At 36.2% G+C, this 23,887-nt stretch overlaps 1 protein-coding gene across 1 annotated transcript in view; it reads left to right on the plus strand.

Moving 5' to 3' along the window:
* The window catches only part of CAMKMT (calmodulin-lysine N-methyltransferase), a 213,872-nt gene that overhangs the window by 14,336 nt on the left and 175,649 nt on the right, over positions 1 to 23,887 (plus strand). The window contains 1 exon segment of the mRNA XM_030944331.1: positions 91 to 155. Within this exon segment, the coding sequence (XP_030800191.1) occupies positions 91 to 155 (65 nt within the window).

Below are 23,887 nucleotides of genomic sequence, written 5' to 3' on the forward strand. Positions count from 1 at the left end.
GTGAATGCATACAGTAAATCTCTTTTTTGAAGATGGGGTTTTTTTGATGGTTTATGTATTAGTAAAGTTGCTTTTTTTATTTTCTTCCAGATTTCACAATGGCCTCTTAAATGTTAAAGATGTTCTTACAAGTTTTGACAACACGGGGAATGTGTGTAAGTCACTGTTTATTTAAGTACAGTACTATGTTGATAAAAGTCTAACTGCACCAATATAAAACATTTCTGTATGACCCCTCAATGACCATTTAATTTAGCTGGGAAACTCCATTACTGTGGTCAGGGTTACCATAGCATTACAGTTTTATGTAGCACCATTGTTTGTGTTGGATACACCCTTAAGTTCTCCCAGTGCAGGTTATTTTTGGTTGTGGCTATGGTGGGAACATTAGAGCAACTGGACTGGAGTGAATAAAACATTATTTAGACCATTGATTTGTGTTGGCCAGGGGCCAGCACTGGCTGTGTGAGGAACAGCAGTGCAGGAACATGGGAAGAAATCAGGGGTACTTCTACCTTGGAGAGAACAAACTTGAACCAGAGAAACAAAAGAAAGCACTCAGTCAAGTTGTGAAATTCCTCCCTACAGAATGTTTTGGATCCTAAGACATGAAATAAATTCCAAAAAGGAGAAAAAATTGTGCAAGAAAAATTTACTGTGACTATTAAATATACAGACATCACTTATGGCTTAGGAAGTGCTGGGTGTTAGGAGAATTAATGGGGTGGTGGGATGATATGTTTGTCCTGATCTTTCACTCTTGTCTAAGCATCAGTTACTGGCTGCATTAACCTGAGGCAAGATGAGCTCTAAGTGGGCCATCAGTGTCTGACCCAGTATGGCTCTGCTTCAGTATACTTATTAATAAAATTATCTATGCTATTAATGGGCTTGAATTATCAAATTGTGGTAGGTGGTGGAAACAAAGCTGAGCCAACATTGAAACATTTTTGATGTAATGAGTAATTACTATTATATAATTAACATTTAGAGATACACATGTAATTGTTGTTTGGTCATTCTGCCTTATCTTTCTGGCTGGTTTGTTTTCAAGGAAGAAAACCGATAGAATAAAGTTGGTAGTTTGCCAGATATTCAAGAAATATACACATATTTCACCCTCCTTATCAAGCCAATGATATAGAACTGTTTTGATATATATGTTTTATCTCAGATGTCCAGTCTTAGACTTCCAAAGCTATGTTTCAATAAACATTAGTTCATTATATAACAACTTAAGCATTTCTTTTGAACAGCAGAGAAAATACTTCCTGTGTGTGTGTCTAAATGTGCTTCAGGTAATGAATCAAGACATTGTAATATGGTAACACGATTTCTTGTTCTTTGTGTGGGTACTGAGTTTGTGCTCAATCTACACAGATTTCCTTGTTAACACAAAGAATTTATTCTGCTAAAGTTCTTGTATACTTTCCTATTGATGGATGTGTTGTCAGCTCTTCTTCGAGAATTTCAGTTACTTTTTTATTGATTGCAGATGGTAGAACAAGACTTACACTCTAATAGGCGCACCACCAGTGCTAACACAGGAGTAATATGACATTTGTGGTTCTCACTGTTTCTCTGCTTATACAAAGATTCACATTTGTCCTTTTGGAATCTGAATTGCTTTGAGGGTTCATGCCGTGCTATTATATACAGCGTTTGCCAAGTCATTTACAGATTCACTGCTTCCCTATTTTTAAATGTCTTTGTCTGAAAGTGTCTGTCTGTATGGATCTACATATTACTGATTTATTCCTGTTTTACTATGCGCTCTAGATTACACTCTATTTGCATAACTGTAAAATTATTATCTTCTGGCTTGGAGTGTAATAATCACACTTTTTTGCTACCACCTGTATGGAATAGATGTTGTCAGTATCCAAGCCAGAATAACTATGTGCCTGCCACACCATCATAGTGAAGTTCTCCCAGTCATGTGTTTAGTGAGCTGCTCTGTTTGGGTCATAACTGATGGAATTTCTGTGTGCTCCCATTATCCCTTAATTCAAATTATGTCTTTCTTTGATATTTTCCTGTGTATTTCTTGACTCTCTTTATGTTAACCCACTGTGGAAATTATGAGGGTGTTGTGTTGCCTCCTTTTACCCCCAGAGGTATGTACTGTTGTCTTTCTAAAATTAGGTTGACTGTTTTTTATAATTTCTGTAGTGCTCTACAAGAACTTTTTATTGTCAAATCATAGTGTACTCAAAAAAATCGCAGATATTTCTGAATGGTCTTTGACAGCATCAGATTATTTCTCCTAATATTTAATACTAATGGAGCTAGCCAGAACTCAGTGTGCTATCACAGCAGTGTGCTCTGTGAGGGGGATGCACTGAATAATTACAGACTTCATTGTTCTATTGGGGCACACTGCATAGCTAGCCTTTATTTACTGGCCACTAAACTTCACTTAAATGAAGTTTAAGGTTTAATGGCTTGGACTGACTTAGCACAAAACAGGAAATGTTTTAGTGTTCTGGGTCTTTGTTTTGATTGCTATACTGTGTATTTATCAGCAAGATTAATGTTTTTTTCTAGAAGTTAGTAGAATACGGAATAATTTTGTATGAAACAGATTAGCTTTTGTAAAAAATTCATTTTGTTTTTAAACATAATCATTCATTTCAAATAACATGGTTTTTGTAGTTTGGGGGGAATTTTTTTTGTTTCTTCTAGTGAGTACTTTCTGTTAAAACAAGCTCTTTCAGGGACTGTTTCTATGGTCTTTCTGTTTGCCATGCTGATCTCTGTGCTTATGGTGTTTGACAGCCACATCACTGTATACCATCAAAAGAGAAGTGGTAGAGCAGACTCCAGTTAATACCACTGTCTCCATACTCCCAGTAGGTATCAACTCAGTACAAGATGTGCCACTAGCTGGCAGCATTATATAAAATATCAATAAGCAGCTTTTGAGGAGTAGTTGTGATTGCTTCCAAAAATGCTGCCTTACACCAGAAAGACTTCTGCATAAAAGGGGAGCCAGCTGCAGTAGCTGTCAGTGGTGTCTTGCAGGGTCCCAATTGTTAACTTTGAAAATTGCCTCTGCACAATGGCTTGTTCAAACTTTGTATTTGTATACCTACACTTGTATTCTGTCTGTTTTTAAAAGATTTCTGAAGATGCATTTGCACTGTAGGATGGACATTGTGAATGAAAATCCACATTACAAGTTGCAATGGGTTTTCACTTTCTCAGAAAAATGTGGAAGTTTTTTTCTCTCTGCTCATCCTTTGTGGGAGAGTGGTTTCCACATGAAAACTCTAAATGAATTGTCCACACTGACAGGATGCAGTGCCAAATGTACTTCCTTCAGCTTTAATTCTATGCATAAACAGGAGGCAGGGAAAAGAGGACTGGAATGAAGGAAAGGATCAGTCTGTTCGTTTTAGACAACAATATGCCATCTATTAAAGAGAGGGTACAACCTGGCACCATCTCTGGTCCTGAGACCGTCCTTTAGAAGAACTGATGGATCCCAGGCAGAAGGTTCAGTGGTGGCGTTATGGGATAGCATCAGCTGGCCCCTGGAACCACATGCTCATCCTGGCAAAAGAAATCATCCAAAAATTAAGGAAAATTCTGCAAGGATGAGCTTTTGAGAGTGTCTCCTTACCTTGCCTTTCCAGGTGTGAGAAAGCAGTTATAACTGAAGTGCTATGACTCTATCCCAGAAGCAATCATTGCAGATTATGTAAACATTTAGATTAAGTGAAATGAAAAGGGCCAAAATAGAAACCTCTTTACTATTTGCTCCCAGTCTAAGCAAGCTACAGGCTGTGTAAAGGAGAATTTTAATAAGTGAAATACAGCATATTTTTGAATGTTCATCTAGTAGGTTTTTGTCTGATGTTATCACAGAAACAAGCTATTCCAGAATGCTCAAGTAGTACAAAATTGAAAATATACTATATGTAATAGCAAAACTTTTTTTTGTAAACTGCACATAGCATTAGTTAATAATTTTATTTTCAAGAAACAACATGTTCAACAGATACTCATTTTATTTTCTACTTGGTTGAGTGTACCATTATATGTTTTAGAACTAAAAGAGCAGCAGAGGGTGCTACAGTTACAGAGCTGCCCAGGAACATACTCCAAAATTGTTGCTCCTGTAGGCAAGTAGATCCTGTAAACTCTTAGGCTTTGCATTTGGGATAGATGTAAACAGGATAGTTTTAAATTCTGTTGCCTCTGTTTATAGAGGAAACCAGGTAATCTACGTGAAATCCAGGAAAAGTAGGATTATATACTCCTTTCTTGATTTTTTTATTTTAATAGTTTAATTGGTGGAAAACGTTACGTAATTTCATGAAAACATAGTGTCTGGCTATTAGAACTATTTTTGTTTATGCTAATTTTACATTTAGAAGTTCTAGTCTCTGCAACAAGTTTTTTTGGAAAAATTTGTTATTTGTGGATTTTTTAAAAATATGTTTCCAAAATAAATAAGCTAGCTAAACTGAAGAATATTTTTGCCCTTCATATAATATTTTTCATGAAAATAGCGTAAGAGAATGATATTTTTTCTTAACTTTCAAGTTTGCATTGAGGTGTTTTGGAAACAAAAATCAAGAAGGAAACAAATTATTTTTCTCTGTTTAGGTTTAACACTTTTTTTTCAGTATATATTAATTTTTAAATGATAGTTACCTAAAACTGGTAATTATGCAACTTCATTTAAAATTTACTTAAGAAAAATATTTTAAAATTTTATTTAAAACAAAGAACCTTTTCTTCTTTCTTCCATTCTCTCAAATAACTGAAGCAAGAGGGATATGTTCTTTCTGGTAGTATATGAGGATGAATTTGAGAGCTATTTGTTTCTTCAGAGCTCTCACTGTGTGCCTCAGATATGTGCACTCCTCAATGGAGAGATGATGGCCGCTACAGAATGATCATGCTTGGAAGGATAGATGCCATAAAGTTACCTGGGGACAATCAGCAGATGACATCCTTTATGGCAGCAGAGGCACTCCTCTATTGCATGGAATGTTACCTGGAATCAGGCAGGGAGCAGAGTGCTGTTTTCAGGTGCTGCTGTGGAAGTTTCCCACATTGTTTTGAGTAAACATCTGGTGATCAGTGGTGAAAAGCCTGCCAGCTGGAATATGCTTCCTGCCTCTCCATGTCTCAGTCAGTATTCTCACCTGAAGAAGCTGCCACCCATTGTCCTCTGAGCCTTCTCTCATTCCTCTGGTGTGGCAGTTTGAAATGATTTACCATGTCAGAACCTCAGAGCCCCTTGGAAGTCTTCAGCAAAAAATAAATTGTCTGGAAGAATGTTTGAATAGCAACGATACGTGTTGTTTTGAATGAAATATTGTATTTATGATACCTACAATTTACTATTCACTATGCAGCTTCCTTTTAAATAAAACATTTCATGATCAGGGTTAAGAAAAACCAGCTGTTTCCTCCATCCCTCCTTCTTCCAATTCACTTCAATGATTCAGTTTACAGCATCATCCCAAGCAGTCATGTTGACATAACTGACATAAGGCATATGGAATGGAGCAGAAAATAAATATATGGAGAGAAGCAGGCGCCTTTTAAATTACTCTTGCTACCAGAATTGTTTTTATGAGGTTGTTCTCTGATGGAACATCAGTGATTTTGTCTAAGTACTGTCCTGAAATATTCAGCTTTTCCCCACTCACTAAAATCTTCAATTTATCAGGAACCTGTGTGTGAAAAGAGAAGTCATAACTGTGGTCATTTTCCTTTTCATCTAAAGTACTTTTTTCCTACTATGTATTCCAAACATTATCTGTCCTTGTGCCTCTGCTTTCAAGCATGGCACAAGCTTAGAGAAGTGGGAGGTGAAGAAGCCCAGTTCAGCCCTTCTGAGTACCCTGTTTCTTGCTGGGTCTGATTGAAGTTTTTGTAGGAACTGGTTCTCCTGTTCAGGTTATTTCATTGAGAACCTTTTGGTAAAAATATATGAATCTCTCAGATCAACTGCAGTTACTTTTCTGTGTTGCTGAGCAGTTTTTTGTACCTTGGCACTCTGATTAGCTATGTTTTGGCATCATCTGTTGTCTTAATCTTTAAAAAGTAGTTGGCGTTAGTAGGTTTTTAAGTGTACTACTCATGCTAATCTTCTACAATGTGAAGTAGTTTTGAAAGTATTCCATGTATTCTAAATGGATTACCATGAGAAATTGGATATTTTGATTTACATTTATTAAAATTATGAAAGTACAGTATAACACCTTAAAGTAGGTTGGTAGAAGGAAAGTATGAATGATTTTAATTAATTTTATGGGGTTTACTTCTGCTTTAGGTAACTTATCTTAGTCACTTCTTTAACTGAGATAGGGCAGGATAATGGTAAGCATCCCTTTAAGTTGTGCTGTGCTATTAATTCAGCTTAGTCTTTTAAAACATTTTAAAGTTTTCTCTAAAAACATTTCAAATTTGAGCATAATTGAAGTAAATAGTTTCAAATGAGTTTGATGTGCCCTGGGTTGCTGCCATTTGTGTGGAACTGGCATGCTTCTTTGTAATCATTCTTTTTATTCTCACAATTCCTTTCTACTTGGCTTGCCGCGTTCTAGCCATGCTTTCAGCGCTGCTTTTTTTCAGTGCTGAGATCTCCCTTCTGTTTGACACCACCACCTGATGCTGGTGATTTCTGACATGCACATTGGATGGGGCATTTCTCTGTACTGTATTATAGCCCCATCAGTGGCTGAGGTGTGGAGGCAGCAAGGGTAATCCTTGTTATTTCTTTTCTCTATACAAATGCAGCTGAAATGTTATGTGTAACTTGAACCTTGTTTTTATTTTGTTTCATGTTTGTTTTAGAGAACTTTTCAAAAGTTGCACTGTATTATTTAATTTTAAAAAAATCATATTCAAATGGTTCAACTCATGTCTTCTTTTGAAAATGTCACAGTGAAAGGTTCCAATTCAATTTAACACCAGTTCCTAATATTGTATTAAGAAGACCCTACTTTGAGTAAAATATTTCTGGAAGTGAGAATTTGAAACCTTTGGTGAATATATCCATTTGAAATATTTTGTCTGATGATAGTTCTGACTGAAAAATATGATGAAAACTGATCATAGCAGTGACCAGATGAAAATTCAATGTAGATCTAGTATTCATGTACTTAGCTTGAAAAATTAAATACTATTATTGAGAGTATGTACATTTAAATTAAATTATATCAGGTTTAAGCTATTCTTTAAAAAATATTTTTCAATAATGTGGAAGGAGGTGGATAAGACATTATTTCAGAAATATAAAGAATTAATTTTTGGTAATCTTAGTGGATTAAAAGACCCTCCTATACAAATGTTTTGGTAAACAGAAAATGTGTGAAGAGTAACTGTAAGTTTGTTAGAATTACTGGAGTCCAGCCTTGTTCTTTTAGTTAAGACTGCAGCCCACCTGCAAAAGGTTTTAGTGACTATCCCATAAGCAATGATTTAGAACATACTGGTTCTAGCAATGATTTCACATCTACTCTCCTTACTGGTAGAAAATATCTCCTCATATCTAATGGTAGCCTTTTTTTACTAAGGCTTAAATTTATTACTGGTTTGGTCCTTGGCAAAACTGAAATTTTCTTTTGCAATAGCTTTTTAGGTATATTAAATCATCACATGGCCTTGCCTATATCTTCTTTTACTTACATCCAGCAAGCCAAATTCTATCATGTTTTCTTAAGCTGCAGTTTTTGCTAGCCTCTGACTTTTCTTTAGACTCCATACATTTGGTTTGTATCTTTCTTGAAGAGTGTTTGTCAAATCTGGGCATAGTATTCCAGTTGAGACTTCTATAATGCTAAGTAAACCAGGAGATTTTGTGTTTTACAGCCTGTAATCCCAATATTGAATTTTCCTCTTACAACAGCATGGCTTTGACTCCTGCTGAGCTGTTGACTTGCCATAAAATCCTGGTCCTCTTCAGAAGGAATCAGTTATTCCTGGCTGTGTATTTATGTAGCAGATTATTCTTACCCAATTTGAATAACTGGTGGTTGCCCCTGTTGAACTTCTTCCTGTTTCCAGACTTCTCCCAGTTCATTTCTTTTATCCTTTGAAGCCTGTCTTTCAACTTCCTGGACTTCTAAAATTGATAAATCGCTAATGGGCATGTTCCTTTAGATGATCAATGAAAACACAGAACAAAGCACAGTCTGGTGTAGGCATTTATGGAAACTCCACCTGTTAAATTCACCTGCTTTTATAGCAAACCATTGAGAATTATTCCCATTATTCTCCACAGTCAGTTTTCTTCACCAGTTGAACCAAATTTTATTTAGCCTGTTTCTTATGAAATTGTCAAAAGACTTTCTGAAGTTTTGATACGAGACATCTACTCCTTCTGCCCTATAAACAAGCCACTTATCTTGTTCCTCTAGTGAATGGTTTTTTAATTAAAATCTGCAATTTATTTTTTATTGTTATACTTTATCATGGAATGTGCAACAAAAGAATGAAAAACATGAATCTGTTTCAAGTTTTTAATTATGTGAAGATGAGGGAGAGGTTGAATTGAATGAAACATTATACTTAATTATTGAATGCATAATTGTCTTATGCACTGAAAGTCACCTGATGATTCTCTGCCTTGCAATTTCATTCATTTTCTGAAAGCTGTTATTTTAATTATTTATACTACAGATATATCCTATCTAAGCTTTTATGCATAGTTCTGTTCTCTAGTTCTTTGGTGTCCTGAAGGAGAACTGCAGCTACTCTGAGCTATGTACTGGTTTTGTGACATGTTTGATCATCTAGCAAAAATTAGTATAGGATTGTAAAAGTCATCTACCCTAATACCCTTTATTTCCCATCTCCCTACTTGTGATAAGTGTGAAAGAAAGTGAAATAATGCAAGGTTTGGAGTTTTTTGAAAATTATTATTTTCTTTGGGGCCTTTTTGGTAATTTGGGAGTACTCAGATGTGTTTGGGCCTCTTGCACTGGAGAAATAGAATTCTGTAATAATATTCAGGACTAAAGAGAAAGAAATTTGAGCCCATTATACCTTTTAGCACCAACTCCTTGTCTATTGTATTTTTGTCAAACTGTGACCTATGCTTTGTGAGTTAAGTTTACTTTCTTCTCATCTATTTGAGTACTGATTGAAGATGTTTCACTATCTGAGGGGTTTTTTTTACCATTGAATTTTTAGGTTCTACTTTATGCTTAGGCCCATTCCCATATTTTAAGGCAGTATTTGTTGTCATGTTTAAACATGTGATTTATATCAGCTCAGAAGATAATGCTGTAGTCCCCAAAGCACTGTTCTTATTCTTAATGAATCTATACAATATCACATTTGTGAAACAAATATTAGATCCATTTTAGAGGTTGGAGATCTCATAAGTCTCTATTTTTGTTGCAGGGCTGTTCATGGTTAGCAGTGGGAGGCAGAACCAAGCCATCTTGCAGTGGTGGTATGCAGAGAACTGCCTGACTTCTAATCTTTCCCACATACAGGTTTATTGCAAGATCTTTTTTAATTTGCAGTGTTGTATTTTCAGGAGTGCCTTCTCATTTTGAGTGCCACCTATTGGGGGTGTCAAAATTGAAGGACTTAGAGCTGTGTCAAAAAAGAGTTCTGGGCATTGCTGAACTGAACTTTAGATCCTCTGACAATAAAATTTTGTCCTCCTTCAGGTAAGGAGGCCTTTCTACACACTGAGTGGCATGGCCTGGAATTCACCACAGCTGATACTCCCAAGACTTGTGTGTCATTAACACTCCCTCTCTTTATAATGTCAGTTCCTAACTTGATGCATTCAAGATCTTAAATCCTTTCCTTTATTTAGATGCTTCATCTGTGTCTGTCAAAAATAATAAAAGGTGTAACTTTATTTTTTGGTTTGTTTAACCTTGTATGAGGTAGCTGCAGATTTTAGGTAGAATTTATGTGGTTTCAGACATGAGTCTAATGATTATAACACTTAGAAGGTAGTTTCATGAAAGTAGGGGTAGTCAGCCCACCTGAGTTAGCAAAAAGAATGGGCTCAGAGCTTTTATGTGCTCACTTACTGGAGCTCCTTTAGGACAGTAAGACAAGAAACAATATTACGAAATGTATGGGCTAATCCCTCATGACAGTGTGTCAGGAAAAACCCCATTGCAATCTGCCTGTAAGTATGAATTTAGAGTGGGAAGACAGTAGCTTACCTGACCAAAACCTCATTCCATAAAATTTACCTATTCACACAGCTGAAACACTGTACAGTCTTAAGCCATTTTACAAATCAGCACCTTAGTATAAATTCTGTCAGGCTAAAAATACTGGAATGTCTTCATAATAAAACATTATAGGACAAAGCAGCTTGTATACAGGGTCCTTATTTTTGCTGTATTTTGGTTGTCATTTTTAAATTGTGGCAATTTGAAGCAATTTGTAGGTTTACTTACTATTTAATTGGACATTCCCAAAGGAGAAAATATTAATTCCTTTTGTTTGTGTGGTTAAAGACTCTGCTGAAAATGAGCTTAGCCAGCTAAACAGAGGGGGGTTTATTACTAGTAAGAATTAATTTGATAATTTTGTCCACAGCCATAATCTGCTTTTAAAATCATGCATTATTTTTTCTGTGGAAGACGAACCAAGATAAATTCCCTATGAGAAAGGCATGTGCAGCTGCACATCTGCTGTGGGAGAAGCTTACTTCCTGACAGGTGAATCTGAGTCCATTTTCTGATTATTTCCTAGGTTAAAGTAACAGAGGAAGATTCTTAATCTTAGAATGTCTCAGAAAATATATTTATGTAGGTGGATTTTGTCTGGTTTCGATTGGACTAGTGCAGTTATTTCTTAAACAGCAGTGAACAGTCAATATTTATGTACTGTCATATTTCTCTCTTTGCCAGCTGAGATTAGCAGGCATTGCTTTCAAGTGCATATCTGTGAGAAAGTGCTGAAACCAAAAGTCAACTATTTATATAAAATAACTCCTAGCAGGCAGAGGATTCATTATATTGATTAATAACAAGAACTGTGTTTATTGCTGGTTTTAGATTAATAATAATATTTGGAAAATATTGAAAATTCACAAGTCTAAGGCACAAGCTGAAGTTTGCTTTCAATATTTTTCTTTTCTGTTTTTGTTTTTTTTAGGACATTTGTCACTTTCTTGAGCTGTATTTAAATTTAATAAAGCATAGTTATTATTGTTTTTCCTAAAGAAACTCTGACATATGGCTATGAAGTTAAAGAACTTATGAATTTTAAAAACAAATGCATGCAGCAATTTAATTATTCTTTGCTGTATGTAGTCACACTCCTGAGGAATTTTGTAACTTTTCTCATGAAGAAGCAAGCTTTTTACTTGCCATAAAGTTGAGCATTAAAATGTGACCAGCTTTTTAAGCCATGACTTAAAAGTAATGACAATAGCAGTAGCAAAAAGCAACAGTTTACAAAGGTTTTAAGCTGCATTTTTAAGCTACTCAAAAATGCAGTAGTACCCACAAAATGTTAAAGATACACAGGAATAAAATAGTCATACAGGTTTGGCATTTAAAAATGGAGATATCTATATTTTTTAAATGGACAGTAAAATATATTGTCTTTGAATATACATAATTCAAAGAAATAAAAACAAACAGGTATCCACTAAGACAATAGAATCATATGAATCAAGCAGAGATGGACAACTTTTGGAAGCCCTCCAAATAATGCCTTCTAATTGTTTGCACAGCTAAAATTCTTGTTGAATTGTTTCCCTTGTTTTCAAAGCACCTGTTGAAAAAGTAGTATTTATCCTTCCAATTCCCATTGAATTTTCCTGTTCCAGAGTTAGAAACATGCTGTCATACCTAGCATTGAAAAAACATAAATTATAATAGAGGTATTGAATATATTTTCAAGATCTGCTACTTAGCAGATACTTCTTACACTGCAATCTTTTTTGTAACTCATAAATGCTTTACAATGTAAATGTTTGCAGGAGGCAGTTGCACATCTCCCATGTTAATCTCCGGAAATTATAATACCTCACACTTTCCATTGGCAGGCAAAAGTAATTGTGATAGCAATCAATATATATAATACAGATTTTCAAATACTTAGTTTTGTTGACAGTAGGTACAGCACAACAATATAGATAATTTCAGACAAATAAAAATTGGTGGAAGTAGTCTAAGTGCTTTAAGTTTTGTGATTGTCATGATTTCAAAAATTTATTTCCTCATAATTACTGTAGTGTTTCCTTTTGAGGATTCTCTTTATGCGCTCTTCAGAAAATGATATGGTAAATATTTTGTGTTGAAGTACACATTTTATCGTTTGTTGGGGTAAGTGACAGTCTAACAGAAAGGAGAGAAATTATGCCAATTAATTCTGGAATGCTTATCTAGGATCAGATTGAACTGCTGATGAGTGAGAATAATTAATGAAAATTCCGTGTTTTCATATTGTGAAATATATTTCATGTGTTTTCAATTGTTTCTTAGCTTTTTTTTTCCTTTTTAGAATAAACAAGTTTTTCTGTGTTTGGCATTTAAAGGGCTTTGTTGTAATAGTTGGATGTGAACTATCAAAAAGAAGTAGGCAGAAAGCTGGAAATGATGAGTCCAATTATCATAGAATGGTTTGAGTTGGAAAGGATCTTAAAGACCATCCAGTTCCAATCCTTCTGCCATGAGCAGGGACACCTTGCACCAGACCGATTTTTTTCCTAGTATCTAATCTCAACCTGCCCTCTGTCAGTTTAAAGCCATTACTCCTTGTCTATCACTACATGCATTTGTCAAAAATCCCTCTCCAGTTCTTTTGTAGCTCCCTTTAAGTATTGGAAGACTTGTATAACGTCTCTCTGGAACCTTCTCTTCTCCAGGCTGAACAGCTCCAAATCTCTCAGCCTGTCTTCATTGGAGAGGTGCTCCAGCCCTCTGAGCATCTTGGTGGCCTCCTCTGGGCTCTCTCCAGCAGGTCCATGTCTCTCCTGTGCTGGGCCCCCAGAGCTGGATGCAGGTCCCAGGTGGGGTCTCAGCAGAAGAGCAGACCAGAGGGGCAGAATCCCCTCCCTGGCCCTGCTGCCCATGCTGCTTTGGCTGCAGCTCAGGACATGTTTGGCTCTCTGGGCTGTGAGTGCACATTTCCAGCTCATGTCCGGCCTCTCACCCAGCAGAACCCCCAAGTCCTTCTCCCCAGGGCTGCTCTCAGTCAGTTCTCTATTCCACTTTAATTTGTGTCTGAGTTTGCCCTACCCCAGGTGCACCACCTTGCCTTGGCCTGGCCTTATTTGCATGGCTCTTCCTGTTAGATGCTTTTACAAATCATGACATTTAAATATAGATATTTGATTCGTAACTGCAAAATGTTTCTTATTCTACAATTACAGACATGTGTGCTGCTCAGAAGAGATTAGTCTTATGATTTTTAAATTGGTCTAAGTGGCACGAGCTTCTTAATGTGTATCTATATAGAGCCATTACACATAATTCTATAAGTTCATATTATATATATGGAAAAGAAAACCTGTTTTATTAACAGGGTGTTTTTGGCTAAGATATTGTCAGAGATTTATTTTACCTGACAGTTTACTTTGACCCTGCCTGAAATAGGATCTTATTGGTGACATAATTATTGTAAGATCATGAAAGTAGAACTACAATGTGCCATCTTTCCCCAAATGTTTGAAAGCATTGTCAGCCTTTGAATTACTGTCATATTTTTTCAATTGTTTTTAGTACAAGTCAAATTTGACTTGCCTTAGTAATATAAAGAATCTCATTGTCTTCAGCAAGGCTTGTCAAATGAATCAGAAACATTGTCTTCCCTTTAAAATTGATTAAAAAATTCCCCCAAATTATTTTAATTTGAATGAGGTGAGAATCTAGTAACTATTGAAATGTTTTCTGTGCTGAATAATAAGGAGCGGGATAATTGAAACTTGGCATAGAAATGAGTAGCAAATTTTACTCTTCCTCCTCTTTTTGAATTGGCAATTTGAATGTTGTGTAAAGTAGTTACCTAAACACACTTAGTACTTGATATTCCAAAAGTACAGTTCCAAAAAAGAATAAGTAATACAGTTAAAGTGTTATATATATATATATATATATATATGTATATATATATATATATATATAACTGCTTTAATGTAATATATTTCATATTTTATAGATCCATATTTCATAAGTGTGTATATATATATATATTTGTAGAATTTGTAGATTTCATCTGTATATCAAACGATTTGAAGGATGGTGGCAGGTACTGCCACAGTTGTTTGCCTTTAATCTTTTATTTGTTTTTTTTCCTACCAAAAATGTCATAGCTGAGGTATGGGGAAAAGATCCATGTTGTTTTCTGATGCTAAGAGGAGATGATTGCAGGAGGGAGTCAGAATAACACTGAGACTGGTAACAAAGTATCAGAAGGTGAGGAGAATGTAGGGGAGAAAAATGAGTGGAAGAGTAGTGGCTGGGCCGAAAGGAGAATTGGAAATAAAGAAAAATAAATAAAAAATAATTGGAAATATTTGATTAGTTTTCTTCCAAGAGATAAATCAGATTGGGCAGAGAGGAGCCTCTATGAAATCACAATGAGTAAGATTAATGTGTCCTGAGACTAAGTGGGCTGAGACTAGAAGAGGTGAAAACGAGGCAAGGTGGGAAGGAGCTCAACTTCAAGGGGGCTGGAGAGAAATAATGGGTGCCTCAGGCAATGTTTCCTACAGGGCCAGCAAAAGAACTGTATCTCCAGAGATCTCTCTGATCCCTTACTGTGCCTGCTCAGGTGAAATATGTATTTCACTGTTTTTAGCTGCTGATCTTTGTTTTAATTTACTTAATTTGCATGATTATAAAGAAATTAAAAGCAATCCAAGAGTCACAATCCTGCTATCAACTTGTGGAGGAGCTGATACTCCAAATGATGGGATTTTTGATGTTTAAAAATACTCATAGAAGTATGTTTTAATTTTAAGGCCTTGGCTTTACAAAATGCACCATTTTGCCAGTGCAAAAGGAAATATCATGGTTTGTGCAGTTGCTTGGAGAGCAGATATCCTCCTTCACCTGCCAGAAGGTTCTCAGTGATAGCTTGGCTCATATGTTATTTATCTCGAAGGTTTAGGTCTGTTCTACTGAAGCAAATCATGGCTGAAATGGTGATTTGAACAGGAAAAGCAGAAATGTCAAAAAAAAAAAGGAGGTTCTAGATGCTTTAGGCTCTTAAGCCTTAGTGGATATTTTTCCTATTTCTATGGGCTTCATGTAAAGAAGGCCTTGTTCTGAATTCTGTCTATCCCCAGGTCACCACCACATGTTGTAAGAAACATAATCAGCAAGGACTGTGAGGTGAAGGAATTATTCTCTTAGGGGTGAATGCTTGGCTCTTTTTCAAATAAAGATACTGAAACGCAGACAATTAATAGCCTGCATATGTCTTTCTAGCCAAAAGCTAGAGAAGCCTGCTTTATTAATAGGTAAATTCAGAAAGTAAGAGAAGGATCTGTATTTAACTGAATGTGAGTATTGGTTATTTTATCACTAAATGAAGACTTGCCTCTAGTTCTGTGGACTAGAAGGAAGTGGTGGTCCTTGGTGAAGTACAGTATGTTGGAGTATTTAGTCACATGTTGCTTCCTAAGGCAAATAGGCAACACAAGCTATGCTAGGGGTATAGCAGCATTTCCTAACTAAATTTGTAATTTCCAAAATTTGGCAACTCACTCAAAATTTGGTTACTTTGAGGGAAATGCATGTTGTAATTCTGTATACAAATTTGTACTATAATCATTTTATGCTTAGACTTCAGATCACAAACCCAAGAATCCTTCATGTGGAAAAATAGTACTTGCTGAGGTAACTGGCATGCATAACATGTACTCAGAAACCATCCTATTTCTGAAATCCTTATTTTCATTTGTATGTCTAACCCTTACAATCTGAATCATCCTATGATTCATAATTCTATTATGGTTTTATAGATAGACAGTAGTTTGTGGTGATAAAATTGGATGTAATAATCTAGCAGTTAGAGGTAAATTTCAGTAGCCCCATGTAAGTCCAAAGAATACGTTAAAATCGAGATTGTGGCATTTGTTGTCAGTTCAGATTGTTGTTGTGGATAGTCTTATGGATACTGATCAAACTTAGGCTTTATTGTTGCACAGAGCCTTAATTTAGTAAGCTCCTGACCAAGAAACATTCTTTGTTTGTGGGATGAAAACAGTTTATGGACAATGCAAAAGCCGCACACAAGCAAAGCAAAGCAAGGAATTTCTCTACTTCCCATGGGCAGGCAGGTGTTCAGCCGTCTTCAGGGCCCCATCACACATAATGGTGAATTGGGCGATCACTCCAAATGTCTCCACTGGTCCTCCACTGGTCCTCCACTGGTCCTCCACTCGTCCTCCACTTGTCCTCCCTGTTTCTCCTTCGTCCTCCCACTTTATACACTGAGCATGATGTCATGTGGTCTGGACTATCCCCTTGGTCAAATATGGAATATTTCTTTGGTCCCTTTTGACCCAAATATCCTATTTGGTTCGCTCGTCCTGGTTGTGTTTCCTCCCAACTTCCCATACACCTCCCTGTCCCCTCGCCAGTGTGGCAGTACAAAAGGCAGAAAAGGCCTTGGCTCTGTGTAAGCCCTGCTCACCAATAACAAAACCATCTCTATATTACCAAACCTGTCTTCAGCACAAATCCAAAATATAGCCCTATACCAGCCATGGGAAAGAAACTTAACTCTACCTTAGCCAAAATCAGCACATTTTGGAATAGGTGTGTAGTGAATACCAGGAACGGGTAAACAATAGCAGAAAAATTTAAAGAGGTGTTGAATGAGAACTTTATAAATCCTTTTTATCCTTGTAACTGCTTTTACAGTTAGTCTGTTCTGTTTTCTGAGACAAAGACACTGACCCTATTGTGAAACTAATTATGAAATTACTGGTGTTTTTTCTGTACATTAATTATATATTGAATCTATAATCAACCTGATTATTATTTAAACAGATCTTCTATGGGATCAGAGATCATAAACCTTTCTGTATCTCTGTTTGTCTATATGTGAGAGGATAGACAAAATATACACCAATCTAAAATTTAGCAAATGCAGTTTGAATGACTTTTAGAAAGTACCAGTCTATTTTACAATATATATACCAGGGTCTTAAACTCACCGCTGGGCCAAGCTAAAAAGGTAATGTCTGATTGTGATATTAGTGCAAAACAAATGGTAGCATGCTACTCTGCTTGAAAACATAATGGCTTTATACTATAACCTTTAACCCTGAAATGATGCTTGAGTGGACCTTAACTCCAAAGTGAACATGCCTGAGTAAATAAAACTGTGGTTTCACATAACAGAGAGATACATTTTTTAGATCCTTTGCTGATTATATTGTGTGAAGGTCAATCTTCTGCCCCATTTCTGAAAGTCGGGTCAGAACAGAGATTTTAGGGTCACTTCTTCAAGTATCTAAGCCATTATAATGCACTAATAGGCCCTGATAGCTCATTTTATAAGTTCTTAGCATTAAGCTGGACATTGTTTGGACTCATTTCAAATCCTGCATGTATCCTGCAGGGTTAATTAACATCTTTTTAAACTGATGTTTTTTGGTTATTTTGAATGAAAGTGATTTGGTTTAATTTGTCACTACTTACTATCTTTTACCATGTGTGAAGATATAAAAAAATAATATTCATGTAAGATCTGTATATTGCTTTGAAATTTAACTGTTTAATTTTTTTTCCTAATTTAAGCACATCAAGAGTAGAGTGTCAAAGATGCAGTGGGAGACAGTTGAATACCAATAGAGAGCAGTTTGGAGCAGCAAATTTTACTCATACACTCCAACTATATTTTGCAGAGTGAAACTTCATGTCATTGTCTCCTGCTTTTTGTAAAATGCTTCTCTGTGTTACTTACGTAATTGCTATGAATCTGCTTGAAAGAATGCTGAGATTAATTAATTAACAATTTAATTAGAATGATGAAGCAAATATGTAATTAGGAAGCACATTTTAGTTTTCTACTGGGTAAACAGAAGCACATCAAAAAGGAGATAATTAATTCAAATTGAAATAACTGGTTTTTGAGAATAGTTGAGGACAATAGATTTGAAAATAGTATAGAATGGATGAGATTGAGACAGAAAACCCACAAAATATCACTGCAAATGAGAAGCATGTTGACCTCAAAAACACAATTAAAAACTCCCCCTAGTATTGGATACTTTTGAGAAAAAATTATTTTTAAGAAATGAAAGTAAACCGAAACAGTAGTATATTTTCAAAGAAGAGGAATGTATTAGCATTTGAAATTGTAAAACTATTCTTTGCTTCAAGAAAGTAATGTATTTTAACATGTATATTTTTCACAGGAAACATCTTTCCAAGCAGGTCTTCAAGAGCAGTTAGCAATTTTTCAGAAACAGCCTTGGCATCACCTCTCTCCACCTTCTGTCTGGACTAGCGTAAAACCTTAATTGTGCTGCAAGCAGCAGCTCTCTGGTGTGTAGGGATTTAGGGTGCAGATTGAAGTTGTACTGCTCCTCAGCAGGAACATTAATTACTCTGTGCATCTGGAATGTTCTCTCACACTGTGGTTGCTTTTAGATCTTGTAAGAAAGTCAGTATTTAGAAAGGTGGCTGGTATGTATTTCCTCAGCACTGTAAATTCACAGAGCTACTGCATCATCAGATTGACCATTGTGAGGACTTCTTTTGTGCTTCACATGGCAGAGAAGTGCTGGAAGTGAATTGTTATGCCAGGTGTGTCATGATATTTTCTAATTTTTTCATGTAAACCATATATCACTCTTACTTAGTTCCACCATTTCTTATGCCTGCAATTACTTGTCAAACTGTTTTTGCTGCACTTCTATTTGCTTTGCTATTCTGCTTTCATTCCTTCAGTCTAAAGGGAATCCTACTTACCTCATGTATGAGAAAGTTTCTTTGCTGAGCAAGAGAGCTGAGCTGTTCAGAAATAGTGCAAAATAGTAATTCAAAAAATATGTACTCGGTGTATGTGTGGAGACTGAGTTCCAGAACAGTGCTTTCTGTGTGTAGGTAAATCCTGGGGTTCAATACTGCAGTAGTGGATGGCAGCAGTAGGCTTGGTGTCAAACTTCTGAATGTACAGAAATAGCTGGTAATTTCACAGCTTCTTGCCATTGTCTGGTTTCATTCATAAGTAAAGTTGGCATAGAGGATTCTCGGGCAAAGGGTTTTTTTTAAAATAAATGTCGCACCTTGAACCTAGCTGTATTCATTTTGACTGACATGCCAATCTTTAAAAAAACCCTGGCAGAAACACGACTACTTTCATGCACATACAGCATTGTCTTTTTCTTTATAAACACACTGGAAGGTGTAAGTAGGATGTAAGATAAAGGATTTTTTTTCAAGGGCTCCTAATACCATTGCCCTGCTGCCTCTACCCTCCTGTGATATTCTTCCTGCTACAATAAATCTTAGTCTACCTCCCCTTACCCCTCTTTGCAGGGATCAAGCTCAAGAGTTAGGAAGTATATCAGGTCTGTAGTTACCTAAAGAAGGGGAAAGCAGTGAGGTTCAGAAAAGTTTATCCATAAAGTACAAGTACATGTATATAGCAAGAAATCTTGTTGTTTGGGGTTTTTTTATAATTAATTTGGATTAAGGCAGATGAGGACATGTGAAACTGAAGTCTTTGTCTTGGCATGGTTTTAAAATATTTTAGTTAAGCACATTCTAAAACAAAATAGGAAAGCAACCTCCAGAACATACTAGTGCTTCTCTACACAAATTCAGCTTTGAGATAATTTTGTCTGATCTGTTGAGAAACATGTCTAAGTTAAGATGATGGTAAACTGTGAGCTAGTCACTTGTTGGTATTGTACCGCTATATGCTATGCTGGTGTGTCAGCTTGTTGCTGCTTAAAGCAGGTAGTCCTGTTCCATCTCTTGTGTTACTCCCAGTATGTGATCATCACTGCTCATTGCCATGCCTTGTTTTGGCTTTTGGTACCAATCTGTCAGTTGGATCAGCTGTTTGATCTAATGGAAAAACTTGCCCACCTTGAGCACAAGTGTTGTGTTTGGTTTGTTTGGGGCTTTTTTCCAGATTAACAAACCTATCTCACACTCCCTGTATCCTCATTATCACAAGAACAGACACAAAGGTCACTGTTTACTGCTGAATTTGGAAGACTGGAGTAGATGTAGTCTAGAAGCAGATCTTTAACAGAAGTTTGCTCTGAAATAGAGTTTTCTCATTTATTTTAAGCTGGATACTACCTCCTTTAACAAGATGAAAGTATGAGTCAACTTCTGTCATTAAAGAAACTATTAGATCTCCTTTAGCTTTTAGGGGTCTAACAGTGTATAAAAGGCCACTAAAACATATTTTTATTTGTCATTATGAAAGGAAAATGTAGCTATGAGTAAATACAGGAAGCAAGTTTGTCTGGTAAGAATAAAATTATATTTTTACATGGTCACTTTGCAGACTAAAGCTGCAATTTCATTTCTTCCAAAGCAAGAAAATGAAGGTCAAGAGGGAAACAGCTTACTTCCTGAAAAGACTGCGATCAGAGTGTGTAGACCTCTACAAAAGTCATTTGCTGTTTACTGTACTCTTCATCTTAATATTGAAGGAACAAGAACTAAGAAAATATTATGTACGCATGTTCAGCATTTTTCAAAATGAGAATCTTGGCTGTTGCACTTTTAAGGCACAATGACCACTGATTGCCTAAAAAATTATTTTAATAATTCAGCCTTTTAGCTCAGGTTTAGGGCACTGTTTTGAAACCATTACATTCCTTTTTATTTGTTGTATAACCTAAAATGGATAAACTAATTTATGCTTTTGGCAGATGTAGATTAAGGCATACTTTGTGTCTGGGATGAGGTATGGGACAATAAGTTTGAATCTCTAATGATTTGAAATTATTATATTTACAAATCCCTGAAAGTATATCTTTAAAATAATGAAAAAAGAATTTTGGTCATTGCTACCCTGCCAAATTCCTCATAGATACCTTCAAAAAAGTCACCCTCTTTACATGTAAACTCTCTCTTTTTTCACAACTGTGCAACAAACATTCAAAAAAGAGCAGTAGATAATGGATGAAACATTGGTAGTCTTTCTCTCCAGTTTTTCCCTACAGCATCATAGTTAGGAAAGCACAGAGTTGGGGGCTCCTAAAATTTCTGTATTTAATTGCTCTTAATTTCTCTACAGTTTTCATAGTTGTGGTTATAAATTTCCATTTCCTGCTCTTCTCAGACTTCCATGATCTTTCTTTCTTGCCTCTGGACAGTGGAGAGAAAGGCTCAAGGTGCATTACACTGGCAATTACTTTAGTGTCAGAAAGTTTTCTCATTACACGAAAGGCTGTGTTTGCATCCATTTCTGAAGTTCTGTAGGTAATGATTTTCCTGGGTGTTTCAATTTATAGCATTCATTATGGCCAGATTAATTCTTCCCACTTCTTCTCCCCTCACCCACCCACACAGGTCTCAGAGTCTCCACTTCCCTTAGGTGTGTGAGCCCTGGCAGAGTTCTCTTTGTTGACTCTGGACAAAGGTGTGACAGAATTGCAAACTTGTGAATCGTGTACTGGTGTTTGTTTGCTGGGTTTCAGAATAAGCTGTTTATTTTAGTAGGCAATTTTCCTGTGTGAGCAGGTGAAATGTTGAGAAGGCAGCCCCTCATCAGTGGACAAACAATTCCTAAGAATTTAGCTAATGGCCCCCCTTCAGTGCAGAGAATAGATGGCAGCAATTGTACTTCCAGACTAAACCAAGAACTGCTTGTTTGGCTGCTAGGTGTCAATGCAAATTTGTTCTTCAGCTCATTCAACCCTAGGGCTCCCATCCTTTGATTTAATTAAATGTAATTGGTTACATTGCTCCTCCCAGGCCCCTGAGGTGTTTTTGTTTATTGCTCACTCTTCGCAATAATGCTTCAATTCAAGGCACAAAATGCTCCATAAATAAGAGCTCTTTATCCTGTGTTGGATTGCAGGGAGATTATTCCCCTCAAATAGTTTGGTTTTACAGTTAAAAGTGAATGACTGGCGAAATAAACTCATTGGGTGGCAAACCTAGCATATCCAGAAGCAAGGAAATAAGAAGGGTAAATTAGATCAGATTAGAGAAGCTGTAATGTTAAATTAGTAAGGGATTGCAACCGGTACTGTAAGAGCCATTGACACTTCTAAATGATGCTTCACATAATAAGATTGCTATTGGTGCACTAATATATTTTGAGGGTTACTCTTTCAAAGTTTATTATTAAATTGCCTATGTATTTTTATTAATGGAAGGTAAGTTTTAAATGGCGTGCATCAGGTAGCAAAAATTAACCTAAGGAAAATATTTAGCATGTTTTTCTAACTGAAAATAATGTCATATGTGATCTGGATAATTACAGTTTTCCATTTTATATTTTTTGAACCACAATATTTAAAGGCTTTCTTTGAAAGGGATGTTTAAATCTATTTACGTTCTGTTATCTTCATACAAGTGCATATGCAATCTATTTCATTGTTTAGAGATGCAAATAGTCCTAACAATTTATATTGTGAAAGTCTCCCTACTACTGTCCTAAAGGTAACCGTGCAAATTTGACATTTTGCTTTACTTTCGGTTTTTAAACACTCTTGCATCCAAGTAGTCTTTTTTGCCTTCCCACAGTGTTCAGGGGAGAAGCATCTTGTCTTCCAAAGTGCTTCTGTTTTTCTGAGACTTCACTTTCCCTCTTGAGAGCAGATGTTTGGGACATGGCTTACTAATACTCTTGGCTCTTTGGCATCACTCAGAGGAGCTGATGGAAAGAATGGAGCTCTGTAATGGCTTGAGTTTGACCCCATAAGCATTTTAAGTCCACCTAAAGTGTCTCTGCAGCTGAAGACCACCCTTCCTGTCCTTCCCTCCACGCTCTCATTTTTGTTCTGCCCTGTCACAGGGCTTGTGCTGTACAATACTATGAATAGGGGACAAAGAGGCAGGACTAAAAGTTTACATCAAGGGGTTGGCAGAACTTTGAACACTTTGGTCAGCACTGCTGATGGAGTCTCATGTCTTCCGTTTTCTGGCTGTTTCATGCTCTCTCTTGTGTCTTGTCCTATGAAGAAGCCCCTCAGGGAGCTCTTTCTGGAGAGCCGATACAAGCTGTGGGGTGAATCTGCCTCCAGAATTGAATGGTTCCTTCTGATGGCACTGGGCATTTCAGGGATACTTGTAAGTAAATGTCCTTTTTAACGTTACATTAAATTTCCCTTGTGCCAAGTTACTTTGTTCTTGAGTACGGTATGTGTTGGTATGTCAAAACCATTAGCTGGTGCTTGGAACTTACATGAAGACCAAATAGAGAACAGATTACTAATAAGATTGTTAATATTAAAAACTAATTTTTAATAGTTGCTATATAAAAAAATATTCCCCTCAGCATCCTCTCAGGACTAAATTAGATGAGAATTAGGTGAATTCATGGTAATGTCGCTGTGAACAAATGAATCCAGAGATGTGAGCAGATTTGAGGGAGAATTCTGCTATCAAAAGCCTGGGAAAATAAATGCTAAATATTTAGCAAACTAACTGAAGGCTGACTTAAACCACAATCTCAATGATTAGTGTCATAATCTGATTGTGAAATAATATTTTATTTTGGAAAAGTTGTCCTAAGTCAACAGCTGCTACTCTTACAGAAATTGCAAAGTTGCTACAAATTTAATGGTTTCCTGAAAACACTGGAAAAAGTAGAGGTGCTGAATCACAGAAGTATTCTAGCTATAGTTAGATGATAACACCTTTCTGACAGAGTATCAGCCCTGGACTTAACTCTAAAGGGATACTAAAAAAAATATAAATTCAGCTCTCAAACACTTACAAAGCCCTGTGAAACAAGATAATCTATTTCACTGTTTTGTTATTCAAGCCTATTT

The sequence above is a fragment of the Camarhynchus parvulus genome, chromosome 3 (assembly GCF_901933205.1).
Source record: "Camarhynchus parvulus chromosome 3, STF_HiC, whole genome shotgun sequence".
Taxonomy (NCBI): Eukaryota; Metazoa; Chordata; class Aves; order Passeriformes; family Thraupidae; genus Camarhynchus; species Camarhynchus parvulus.